This window comes from Ixodes scapularis, unplaced genomic scaffold (assembly GCF_016920785.2).
Source record: "Ixodes scapularis isolate PalLabHiFi unplaced genomic scaffold, ASM1692078v2 PGA_scaffold2__306_contigs__length_199485367, whole genome shotgun sequence".
In the NCBI taxonomy this organism is placed as follows: Eukaryota; Metazoa; Arthropoda; class Arachnida; order Ixodida; family Ixodidae; genus Ixodes; species Ixodes scapularis.
Genome location: NW_024609857.1, coordinates 16,156,036 through 16,169,503, shown reverse-complemented (window position 1 = coordinate 16,169,503; position 13,468 = coordinate 16,156,036). Strand labels below are relative to the sequence as shown.

Genomic DNA, 13,468 nt, shown 5'->3' with positions numbered 1-13,468 from the left:
ACTCAGGTCATGGGTCAGGTGCACTGTGGTCAGGTGATCGTTGTACGAAAAAGAGCGGTTGGATTGTTGTCCGTTCCATTTAGCGCCATTTAGCGCTCTCTGGGCGGCACCATTTTGTTCGACAGCAGCGCCCTCTCCATACATCCGGGAAATTCGGCGGGGTAAAACGAGAGAGAGGGCACGCGCCTGACCTCGCTAGCAGACGACAAAACGGGAGGTTGCCATTCTCCATAGAACATCGAACTCTCCCTCGTGGCTGCGGTTGTGAAATGGTTCGCATTCTTAGAATAGTTATGGCTACTCCAAAATCAGCCTACAGCTCTCTGTTGTTCTACTTCAGTAAATGATGAACTGACATATCTTTTTTCCATTACTTAAAGGGGCCCTGCAAGGACGTTTTACTGTTTTTTAATTTGCACCGAACCTGAGCGCACTGAACGTAGTAACTTAGTGAAACTTTTCTTTTCGCGAAATTCGCTTTATTTTAGAGAAAAAATTGTAAGGGTGCAGGCGAGCTGGTGGAAGTTAACCATAGTTTTGTTTAACCCGAGACTGGGGTATTTCGGAAAAGGGACGAGAAAAAAAGAGGCCACAAGGAGGCGACGTCTCAAACACAGCTAAGGATTTTATTCCATCGTATGCACTTTTATACACACCACGTCCACACACCACCAACCAAGTCGACCAATGACAACATAACACCCGGAATACACTAAGCCAAACATAGGCCCAAAACATTACAAAAGAAAAATCTTTGGACGATTCTACTCGGAGAGGGTTACAGGAACCACCAGAGGTTTCGACTGTGGGACACAGAAAGAAGACAGCAATTTGAACGAAACTGGTATGTGCGACGAAGATTAGTGTTGGACGCTGTAAAAAGGTCGAATGTTGGGTTTGGAAATAGTTGTAGTTTTGTGAATGGTGACCAATCCGCTGGGGCTCGGAGGTGCGGTATTGTGAATCCTTGTAAAGTCGCATTTACAGAGAGGACGGAGGAATTGTTGAGAGGAGGACCGAAGTTTTGTGTAAATGTAAAACCGTCGAGAGTAGATGTTTTTTCCGCGATCCAGACAATTGCTAGAAAAGTAGGGTTAGACGAAAGGGTTGCTTTTGTGGACTACGCGGTCAGTAGAATGGAAAGAGTTGTGGATGATTCGTATAAAAAAGACAGGAGGAATTTTCAGGCTATCACGGAAGTAAGAAAGGATCTAGATCACTGGAATTGTTACAGACCGATAAGAGCGGTATGTTTGCCGTCCTTCCATTGGCGGTTTTTGAAAAAAAAGTCAACAGAAACATTGGACTCGGTATTCATGGCATGGCAAGGCAAGTTGGGAAAATTAAGGAAGGACATCTCAGCTACACTAAGACGAGGGTTTAGAGACCTTAGCCAGGAAAGTCCTGAATCAGCCGAGAAGCGCTTTAAGTTTAAAATTCTTCTTAAAGGACCACAAGCCGGAAATGCCGTTCCGCACGGTTATTAATGAGAACGGAACGTGGCAAAGCATGGTTTCGAAGTTTCTTCAAAAAGGTTTAGACTTCGCTAGATTGGAAAACAGTCTTTCGTTAAGAAACTCGGACGATTTTGTTCAGATTTTAGATGCTCACCATGGGAGGCAATGCTCGTTGATCTCGATGGACATTAAAGATCTGTACTATTCTCTTGAAAAACAGCTGTTGATGAGTAGGGTTAGAAAGGCTTTGGAGCGTAATTTGGTAAAATTTCAATCAGGTACGGGGATTCCGGTAGATAGTTTTTTAGCGATCCTGGATCGCCACGGTAGTGGAGTTCAAGGAACGCATGTGGATTCAAAAGAAGCTTGTGTGTATTGGGTCTGCGGTGGCACCTATTTTGGCAGAAATTTATTTAAACTCTTTGGATAACGCGATCTCGGAAAGGCTGGCAGTTTGGGGGTCGGGTGAAGTTTTAGTGAGAAGGTATGTTGATGACATTGTGGTCATGAGCTTTCATGGGAAGGATACGGGAGCAATAGAGAGTCTGGTGAGAGCCTCAGCACCGGAACTTACCTTTACTGTTGAAGGGGTCCATATCACAAGAGCGAATGACATTTTAGCGAACGGCGACATTTGAGCGAATGGTCGTTTTAGCGAATAACGGGGGCGCGCGTTAACCCATCCGTCGCGCTGCGCTTTACGCCGCTTCGCGGCGACAGTCTGCGGCAACTCAATACAAAAATATTAACTCACTTGGCCCACCCGAAAACGCCGCTTCGCGGCGTCCGACTATTCGCTAAAGTGTCATTCGATGAAACGTGGGCGTTCGCTAAAACGTCATTAAGTGAGTGCCTCCCCTTCTTTAGAGCGTTTCCGATTATTGATTTGACCATCCCAGCCTTCACAGTCTTTGAATGGCAGCTTCTTCTACTTAAAACTGGCTTTGCCGATTCTTTTCCGTACTCCCAGCACACTCCTTCTTGCACGTGAATACGTAAATCTAAAAACTGCAAAACTCCTCTGTCTGGCCCTTCAACAGGGGAGGCACTCACTTGATCGAATGACGTTTTAGCGAACGCCCACGTTTCATCGAACGACACTTTAGCGAATAGTCGGACGCCGCGAAGCGGCGTTTTCGGGTGGGCCAAGTGAGTTCATATTTTGTAATGAGTTGCCGCAGACTGTCGCCGCGAAGCGGCGTAAAGCGCAGCGCGACAGATGGGTTAACGCGCGCCCCCGTTATTCGCTAAAACGACTATTCGCTCAAATGTCGCCGTTCGCTAAAATGTCATTCGCTCTTGTGATATGGACCAAAGTGCATACGATGGAATAAAATCCTTAGCTGTGTTTGAGACGTCGCCTCCTTGTGGCCTCTTTTTTTCTCGTCCCTTTTCCGAAATACCCCAGTCTCGGGTTAAACAAAACTATGGTTATTTTAGAAGTTATAGGCAATTTAGAATTACAAAAACAAGCAAAAAATAACCTCCTTCATGACGTCCTAGGTCCTGGCTTGAGTGGCCGTGAACTAGAGGAGGAATAGTGAGCTCATCAAGCGCTCACGGCCGCCGCACTCCGTGTCGACGGCGCGAGAGGGCGCATCTAAAGCATGTTCTGGATAGGCTGTATGCAACGGGCAGCCAAAGCGGCTTTAATTGCATTTTCTGCGTGATTAAACACTAATTCGGCATGACACTTCACTGGCCACGAACGACAGCAAACACGGGGTAAAGATCAGTTCAGAATGGGAGCCACTTCGCGCTGCCATACCGCGAAACGGCCAAACCGCAAGACAAAGCCTCTCGCGGAAGGCCTTCGGAACGCTCGGAGGCGGTCGGATCCTGCTGTCCATGCGACTGCAGCGCCACCGCGTACATCCGGAATTTTTTTGTGTCGCCGCCTTATCCCACTACTCCTTTCTAGTATGCGCCGCCTTTTCCACCGCTTGGCGGCGGGCATGTCGACGGGTCATTTCTTGTTTTCGTACTTTATGAACTGAATTTCTTTCTTTTTTTCATCTATAATAGTGAACAAAAACTACTTTTATAAATAATTGAAACGGTTGGCGCCACTTATATTTTGTATTTCGACCAAAAAAGTTTTTAGCGGCTCTGACCAGTAGTAAGCCCAGGACCAAAGACGTCACATTTTGCGCGCTTTCGCTACCGCGGGTCGCCCTCGTCGGTGGAGGAGGTTTCCGTGTCGTCCGGTTAAAATATGGTGCACTGATATTTAGCTACTCTTTCCGTGCCCGCTGGCTTGCCCGAACCCCAAGAGACGTGGAAACCGCATAAAAGGTCGACGCTTAAATATGATTGCAGGGCCCCTTTAAAGAGCAGTTGAGTCAGCCGGCGGTACTACCCTCAACGACTCCGTGTATTTCGGCAGGACAGCATGTTTTTATTTATTATTTCAGACATCCACTCATGGTGGCTAAAGGCCTACACCAGTACGAACTTTGTACAGTAAAAAAGGTACAGCCACCGGATTCACTTTTCGCCGGAGAGACCGGCCAGTCTGACACAGTTTTCCTTTTTTTTTTTTTCTTTTTTTTTTTTCTTTTTCATTTGCACGCAGATAACAGCGCAGTTGGACTCTGTTAGTCTTTTTATCTAGTATAGTAATACACGATAACTGGCATATCAAAGTCTGCGCATCTGCGTTTGAAATTCCCGAAATGACGCGATTTTAAACAGGGTTTGTACGCCAGCCGGATGCTAGGTACTGCCCACTCGGCGGAGCAGACGACATACAGGTAAAAAAAGAGAGGGCATTTTTTTTTCTATCTTTTTACTCTTTTTGCTATGACCCAAATTGAACGGTCTATAGATGGCGCTAGTTAAAGTCTACTTCACACTGCACATTTTCAAAGTGCGAGGGGAGGGCGCGCGCGCGTGAGCAAATCGCATCTTGTTTGCGAGTTCGTCAACGCTTTATCAGCTTTATTGGCTTTATTTTGGTGCGTGCGCGTGCGGCGCCGGCAAACTTGCTAGGTCTGACACCGGAGACGATCTGGCGGAACATAGCCATGGACAGCTTCGCTGTAAAAAATTGCGGTGGCTTAGCTCGGCTAGCTTAGTAACGTTGGCTTATGCGCACAAAATGAGAGGCGCTATCAAGCGGCTCCGGTGCAGCGTCAGACTTGGCTACTGCGCAACAGAGGCGCACAGCTGGGCACGCGGCGGCGCCAGTGCGTCTGCCGCGGCTATGACGTCATTCCTCTGGAATGCGCAGACCGGCGAGGCGGGCCAACCGGCTCTGGGGCCAACACGGCGGGCGCGGCGGCGGCGGCTCCGGCGCGCCAGCTGTGCGCCGTGTTACGTCACTGCTCCTCGAGCATGCGCAGCACGGAGCACGGCTCATTATGCGAGCCATGCGAGCACGGCCAATGTAGCTCACGCTACAAAACGTTGAGTATTGACTCAGTGCTGCAGCTTGCCAGGTTTAATCATATCAAGCAAGCCTGAAACTCAAAACAGTAACAAGAAATAACAATTAGAATGCTTGGCAATAATTTGTTGCCAGAATGCCAAAAATGTAGGTACACCATACAGATTCAGGGGGGGGGGGTCAAGTGTCCTCCTCCTCCCTTCCCCCTCTATGCTCCCCCCCCCCCCTCCCTCGCGAATCCCGGAGAAAAGCTCACCGGAGAAAAGCTCACCGGAGAAAAGCTCACCGGAGATAAGCTCACCGGAGAAAAGCTCACCGCAAAACCGGCGGATGCGGAGAAAAGCTCACCGTTTTTTTTCTTCTTTTTATATGGAAGCTGTTGGATCATGCGTAACATATGTATCAATTTATTATCGTTAAAGTTATTGCTCCCAAATTAATAATGGCGGGCGAATGTTTTCTGTGGCTTACTCTCTAGGCAACTAAAGCCTAACTAAAAATTTTATGAACTTGAATAACATGACAAAGTTCGAAAACTTATGTCTCCCTAAAACCTAAAAATCAAAACTGTAAACGCCGAAAATCCTAAAGTGCATGTGCAACAACGCGGTGCCTGACATTCTCTTTGAAGCTTGTATTAACCTTTGAAAACAGGATAAAACAGTCAGTAGGATATCAAGGCTTCTTTCTTCCACGGACATGCACGTTTTCTAGCCGTTCGTGCTGGTGTTTCCGCAGGTTGCCTTTGTGTGATAGTACCCTTCTAAGGTGAGCCACTCATGACTCTCAGAGCTGCACACTGGCACCGTTGTTACTCCTGACCTATATAAGAAAGTCTTCTGTAAGGTAGCGAATGGGGCGAGTTGGTAAACGTTATACATTATGAAAACCGCTCAAACGACGACGACGGAGTGAAGCCAACAAACACGACAGGACGAAGCTGTTCTCGCAACTAAAGTTTTCTTAGTGAAATTAACAGAAAGAAGACACTGATTGCATCAACTACTTACTTAACTATTAGGCACTACAGAATGTTTGGAGCTGAAATGGTTCACACACCGCTATTCATATTAGCTCACAAAGAACAAACCTCTTTATTTGACAGAGCTACCGACGGCGCACCCTCAGTTGTCAATAAATTGTTGTCTTTTTTACCGCGGTGAACGATGTTCTGATATCATTTTTGCGGCTTCATTAATATACAGAGTGGGTGATTACTAATTTCTGAGGAATTAGTAAATATGCCAAATGACCTTCAAGAATATTAAGAGAAAGAGGATATATATATATATATATATATTTTTTTTTTTAAATGAAGTGGCGAATGCGAATTATGTAAAATTGCCACGTTTGACGCAGAATCCGCCAAGATAAAAAAAAAAAAAGAAATCGGTGAGCTTTTCTCCGCATCTGCCGGTTTCGCGGTGAGATTTTCTCCGGTGAGCTTTTCTCCGGTGAGCTTTTCTCCGCCGCCCCTCCCTCCCCTTGAATTCTATGTGTAAAAATTTAGGACGTGGAAAAATCGGTGGAGGAGGGGTTTCGAACATCCAATATGCTGATCCCCCCTTCTCTGGAAATACCTGCATCCGCCTCGACTGTGCGACACCACTTGTGCAAACATAAGCCATTGCCAGTTTTTCTGTGGCGATCCGAAGAGAGGAGGAAAGCGCGTGTACGGCGGTTGGTGCACCCTCTCCCTTAACATTGACTGCATCGCCGTAGAAAGCTGACCGAAGGGCTGTCATTAAAACAACTAGTGTGGTGGACAATAATCGTTTGGGGCACTTACCTGAACAGTAAATTTTTATGCCCTCCAATATTCTTCCAAAATAAAATACAAGCAACTGCATGTCGTGCTCATGCTAACACTTGTACGTGCAGTGTACACACACTGCATGAAATTACCAATCATCTGCCAAGAGTCAGAGTAAACAATCAAAATAATGCAATGCACATACAAAGATGGATTTGTATTAGGTTTTTGCAACCAAATAATTAGGGCTGCAGCTCGCAGCAGACTTTTTCCAAATATACGGCTCTGTAAAATCCAGTGCCATCTGCCATCTGGTGGCTGGAATGGCAGTTTATCTTTTGCCGTACTAATGGCGGCAATGAACCTGTAGCCTGCAGCATTTTATCGGGCACCATCACTTTCGCAAGTCAACGGCAAACGAGAATGTGCAATTCACTGCACAATTCTTTCTCGATGATCTCTTTCAGTGTCGATGGCCACAAAGATGCAACCAATCGGAACGAAGCGTTAACCCAGATAGACGCCTTGTTAAAGTTATATACCTACATCAAGGGGCTTTGAAGTCGATTCTGTACTGTTAAAGGGATGGTGAACCGGAACCTGGATTCCACAAAACACTGTGGCAAAAGCGTGCAACGGGATGCTACAAACACCAAAACATCACTCATACAGCGATATCTCGAACAAATGACCACATTTCTAAAAAAAGGAGGTGCACTTGACATATATGTTTACGTCTTGTTTCTCCGAGAAGGAGAGAGAACGGCCTCGCGTCTTCTCCGCCTCGCCGCCTTGAGGGGGCGAAGCGAAAAGGGGAGGAAATGAGATATCTTGATGTCACGTGCCTCGTCGGCCTCGTTCAATCTCAACCTCTTTTTCCAGAAATACGGACGTCCATTCGAGATATTGCCTTACGAGTAGTGTGGTAGGGATTGTAGCGTCTTGCCTACAGCTCCTGCATTGTTTTCTGAAATCCAAATTTCGGTTCACCACCCCTTCAACAGATTGACTGGGCCAGAGTTATAAAAATGACTGCTTATGCAGCTCTTGCATTCCATTCCTGCTTTGCAAAGTGATAACGTCTCGAATGTATAGGCCTCAAATCCTCAGCTTCGGAGTATCTTCAACTTGTTCCTTCATCAGTAAACAGAAGACAGCCATTAGTATGCCACATATGCCATTTTTCAAATGATGATGATGATGATGATGATAGTGAAAGGGGCCAGACCAAATTTTGGAAAGGGTCTATTGAAACTTGAACAATGTTCGCCTCAATAACAGGCAAACATTGGTTTGACCGTTATTGAGTCTAACACCATGGTTGGAGCTACATTCCTGGGGATTGGTTGCGTTTGCTCGTAGGAACATAGACTTGTGATGACCGAGGAACATATGAAATGCGGAGAGCAAGTCGTCTGGCTTCTTGCGCAGGAGTTGCGTGGAGGTTAGAATGAGCCAAGCTCCGAGTGGCTTTGCTTGAGAGGACCCCAACGCTAGATGCCCCTCAAGGTGTCCCCACTATTTTTCTTCAGTCAGTGAATAAGAGCTCGGCGTTCTGACATCATCGCAGCCTCTGTACAAAAAGCAGACAAACTTGCGCACCACATACGATTCTTGCTGCTGTCTAGATGTCTCTGAAGAAAATTACAGGAGTACTGTTAAGACTGCTTACACGTAGGAATGCAAAAGCATTCCTACACGCAGCACATTTGTATTAGCAGCGCGCCCACTCCTCTGCAGGCAAGGACAGCAGGCAGCGCGCCCCTCCTCCGTGGTACGACATTGCTTAAAGCAGAGCGTAAAACACGCAAGTAGCGAGAATTTCCAGCAGTTCCCTCACCTCATCCCCACCCCCCTTACCTCTTCCAGGCCTCCAGCAACCTCTGGCCACGCCTGACACGTGACCCAAGAGGGGAGAGAGGGGGTCTGACACGCCATCCAAGAGGAGGGAAAGAGGGGCTGCCGAGCGCATGCCACCCTCTCTTTAGTTGCTCATGTTTCGCAGTCACAAACACCGGCAGCACTTTTGCATTAAAATGTTTGGTTTTTCTTCACTGCAAAAATAAACTATGTATAGCCCAACACTTAGCTACCACCCATATGTAGTACTGGTGGTCCAGATCAGATGCCAAAGTTTCAGAACTTGAAGTTATGTAATAAGGAAATTATAAACGCTTTTCAGAAATTTCCAACAAGAAAATGTAGGTCAATGCCCACGAATATAGCGAGATGAATGGCATCGGCTACTGGGAACTATTTCCTCACAAATTTTTCGAAAATCGCGCAACTTTTGAGTCCCATTACGGCAAGCTCTGAAACTGTAGCCCTTGGCACTACATGTGGGTGGAGAATGAATATTGAAATGCATACTGTTTATTTTTTCAGTAAAAAAAAAAACACTTTTTTTTATATATGCACCTAATATTTATACATAGTGAGCCCTTCTGTGACAGTCACAGGAATGCCGCACAAGGATGCAAAAGACCCCCAAAATAGGACATAAATAATTCAATGATCACTCGAAATACACACTGGTGGCACAGTGACGAGATTCCCGGGGTTGCACGCAATCCCAATGTCCAAGTGAAATACAGCAAGAGAAGCCCAAGCACATCTTTGCAACATTTCTATAGTTTAATTGTCTGGTGGATGACAACTGGAGTACAGAAAACCAAGGTCCTTAAGGAAAAGTAAAAACATCATGAATAATGGTATTCAACTCGCTAACAACAACAGATAAACATGGCATCTTGTTGACTGGTACACATCCTTTATTTACAATTGTACTTGCTGCCGCTCATCACAGAAACAGTTTTTTTTCGGAATCTTGCTACAAACAGGTGCGGGGAAAACGAAACTACCATGGCGTAATAATACACTTGGATCATCAATGCGCATTTTGCATCCTTCCTCACAGAAACAGTCAAAGTCTTGCACTAGCATACCTCGATAGACCTAACCCTTCCAAAAAACCCCGATGCCTACTCGAGAGCAAATTGCTGAAAAGAGACCTTTCCATGGAAGAACTGTTTGCTCACAATTTGCACAGTGAAGACAAGGGTCTAAGCCAGTTTGAAGCTGTCGCAGCATTTGTAGTCTACAGCGAAAGAACAGAAGAAGACCATATCAGCATCGTGAAGAGCGCCTCTACGACTTGGCAAATTGCATATATGGGTTTCTCGAAAGCCTCTTCTAGAAAAATACCTCGGACACCTTTTGTAACATTTGTCGAGAGAAATAAAATTATATGTCGCATTTTTAGACCCATGTTCCCTGCTTCACTGGCCCTCGCAACACCCACCCTCGGAGGTACAATACAGGAAACAGCAAAAACACTACAGAAAATGTGGAACCACTTAAACAGTCAACGTCTGATGCTACATATATACACATCATACACATCCAAGTGGTGGTGGTAGTGGCGGTGGTAATGGTGGTGGTGGTGGTGTCTGTGTCTGTGTTTTTTTTTTTTATATTTATTTTTGCTCTGCGCAGGGAGAAGCGGCAACAACAAACTCGAATGAAAGGAAACCGAGTACAATATTCCTACGAGAGTACACGGAAAATCACAGAGTGGAGGCACACCAAGGAAACGGCCTTAAAACTGGTACCATTTCTTATCCTTGTACTTGTTCATGAGCTGGTGTGTAGTGTTGGCAAAGCTCTCCGCTTCGGTCATCATGCGTCCCGTGCGCTCTTCTAGCTGCGAGAGAGCCTCCCCCCGCTCCGTCAGACCCTGGGGGAAGAGGAAAGGCAATCCCGTCACCAACAGAGGTTGTGCCTCTATGCTCTGCAACTGCGGGGGCATCGCCCCTCGCAACCACCGGACAAAAGGCAGTTAAATTAAAGTCAGTACCAAAGGTGGCGAAAACAAATGTGCACCCCGTGAGAATCCTAGCAGTGCACACCCTTCCCTACAACTGAAACACGAGAAACGGCACAAATTGAAATATTTTAACGGTTGCAAACTTATTTTCTTTTTTTTTTTTTTTAATTCGTTGCATTCCATAAGATTTTTGTTACCTCAACCAAACGTAGCGAGCATACGAACTACAACTCTTTCATGTTATGTTCACACGGTGTTGCGCTCAGTTTACTCAGTTTTCCACACTGCATATTTTCTTGTCACCTTCTTGGCGTCCAGCCGCGACAATATTGCATGGCAAGTATGAAGATAACATTAGAATCTCGGTCGTATTAGTTCACTGCTAGCCACAAAAAGAAAGATGATAAACGCTAACAAACAGAAAGGATGCATGCCATTATACATGCTGACAAAGACCAGCAAGCACAGAATGTCACAAACCACACTCTGTGCATCGTTCGTGCTAGATATTCCCTCCTGTTTATCACCTGTTTTTTTTATATTAACTTTTTTCTTTTCCTTTATTTTTTATTCGTTTCTTTTTATTTATTATTCTCACCCAAAACCGTTTGCTGTCGCTGGCACTTTTGCATTCAAATAAAAACTGACCTTCCAGACCAGCTGTGCTAGTAGCTCAGACAATAAAGAAAAAAAAAAGTGCTACTACTTCAGTGGCCATAAGTATCCGACTGCCACACCACCGACCCACGTTCCGAGCCCCACCGGGGGCTCAAACCTTATATGTTAGTGAGTTTTAGAATAACATATGCAATTTTAGCGCATGCTTAGCACTAAATTTAGCACCTGCGTTGGTGCGGACTACGCAAGAGGGTTTCAGAATGGCGTTTCTCCACTGCAACACGAAAAACTACAGAAATTGAACTACTGGCATATATATTAACGAGACAAAAATGCCTTTTCTTACACAATTTGTCGCAAAAATAGCTGCCCATAGTCCGAGCTCCCGGTTTCCATATTATTGGGGCGGAATTGCATTGGGGAGAGATTGGTTCCTAAAAATTTCGTCCATATTAACAGGGTTGATATTAACGAGACATGATCGCATATAACCTTAAAGTGTGTAACACTCCCAGCATGTCACCCGTTCATGAGGCTCGCTCATGACAATTTTCTCATAGAAAATGCCGCATATAATACACATTCTGCATTAATACCGTCAAATGTGTGGGGAGTCTGCTTCTGCGTGTGCTGAATTTGCTCGTTTCTTAAGCGAAGTGGATAAAAAGGCGCCTGTGTCAACAGAATTCACTGTATGACCCTAGTTCTGAATGCAGTCATCATGTGGCGGCTTGCAGTAATAATAGAAAAATCTCGAAGCTGGAAGCACATCTGGCAAAACAGCCCCAAGAAGCCCCGAAGAAGGAAAGAAAACTGGTGATAATGGTGATGCCTCAAGGCTGTTCACAGAACATCCCTGTCCATTTCCGCTTTAAAGAAACTGCCCACCATATCGCCGACGTCGCGACATACACAGTATGCTTAATCTGCACCATCTCGCTTGTCTTTTCAGTCTCGTATCCCAGCCAGCAGCGATTTCAGCAGACGAGACAATCTTAGTTTCACGTCAAGCTATGCACCAAGAGGCGCCAGACCTCGAGACCTCCATTAATTCCTGCTATAGAAGTGATTTTTAACGTCTTGTCAAAGTAACCCACGACTCGGTGGCAAGCACTAGAAGTGACCCCGCTTGTGCGGACGGACAATGTTCCGGCAAAGTGCCCGCTCACCTGTCTGGCCCTCATCACCTCTCCAGCCAGAGTGCCCGCTTGTGCCCTCATTGCATCAATGTTGCCGGTGCTTCCTGGTATGTGGCGAGCCACTGTCTTCGATGCCTTGCCACTTGCTTCCCCAACTGGACACAACAAGAAAAATTGACACAATGGGCTTCCGGCCTTGAGGAGGCACAACACGATCAGTGGCCCGACGATAATCGCAAAATCCACCACAGTGCGCACCCATTGTCGGACTTTGTTTAAGCTTCACCAATACTGATTTATAAGAGAGTAGTAAATGGCTGCAACAGTCATTTAGTCAACCAACAACAACATTAGCACTACAATGCTTCAACCTAAAATTCACCACGTTTCAATTAGAAACGAGGATTCTCATTTGTAGAAGGATGAGTGTATGACAGCTTCCCCTAATGCTAACATTAATAACCAACTTGCACTTTAGTCATATAATCAGCTCAAAGCATATGGAATATAGTGCTTCTAATAAGGAACCACCTCACTATATTGTGGTAGGGCATTTTTGCTAAAGTTTAGACACGGTAATACTACAAAAAAAAAAAAAAAAAAACTTTTATGTATTAAAAAGAGTTAATCAGTTAAAGGGCAACTCCGGCCCACACTTTCGATTTTGGGATTATGACTGTTTTTAGTGCAGTCAGAGTCCCTGAATTGCAAGGTGTAATTGTTTTCTCGTTATTGTGCGTAGTTTTAAAGATATCGACGCCTCAAAGTTTTGTTTGGCCAACGGAACCGAAACTAGCCGCTCAAGGCCCCGGCAACACTGGAAATCAGCCGCTATGTGAACGTGACGTCAGGATCGTTCTCGTTCAACGAGTATGCAGGCCGAGTGGCACCTACTTCTGTTGCACCAGCCGTCTAAAGATAGGAGGTAAGCTGGTTTTGTTTAATTTTGTATACATGGTAGTTATCCAGCATATGTAGCAAGAGTTAGTGCGTATACCTAAAAGCTAGCGACTGGAAAACCTGTGAACTCGTACGGTGCCGTACTCGGCGCCCGCCGCCGCGCGTGCGCTACGCCGTACTTGTTGCATGTATGCCCAAAAGCAAGCGACTTGAAAACGAGTGAACTCGTTGGGTACCGTACTCGGCGGCTGTCGCCGTCTGTGCGGTCTTCCGTACTCATCGCTAGGCCTAAATTGTCATTGGGGCTCCTTGGATGGAGCGGCGTTCCTCTACGCCGCGCTGCCAGTAACATACAATACTGGGGGCCCTCTCGCTTTCGCGCTGCAG

The 13,468-nt window shown here is 45.9% G+C and overlaps 1 protein-coding gene across 2 annotated transcripts in view; it reads right to left on the bottom strand.

Annotated features, from left to right (window-relative positions):
• Positions 1-9,207: 9,207 nt before the first annotated feature.
• Positions 9,208-13,468, bottom strand: part of LOC115326716 (syntaxin-binding protein 5) — a 51,239-nt gene continuing 46,978 nt past the window's right edge. For both annotated transcript variants that reach the window (XM_029987637.4, XM_029987638.4), the window contains 2 exons: positions 12,212-12,336; positions 9,208-10,334 (listed from right to left, as the gene is read on the bottom strand). In XM_029987637.4, the coding sequence (XP_029843497.3) occupies positions 10,197-10,334; positions 12,212-12,336 (263 nt within the window). In that variant the 3' untranslated portion in view covers positions 9,208-10,196. The remainder of the gene's footprint in view (positions 10,335-12,211; positions 12,337-13,468) is intronic.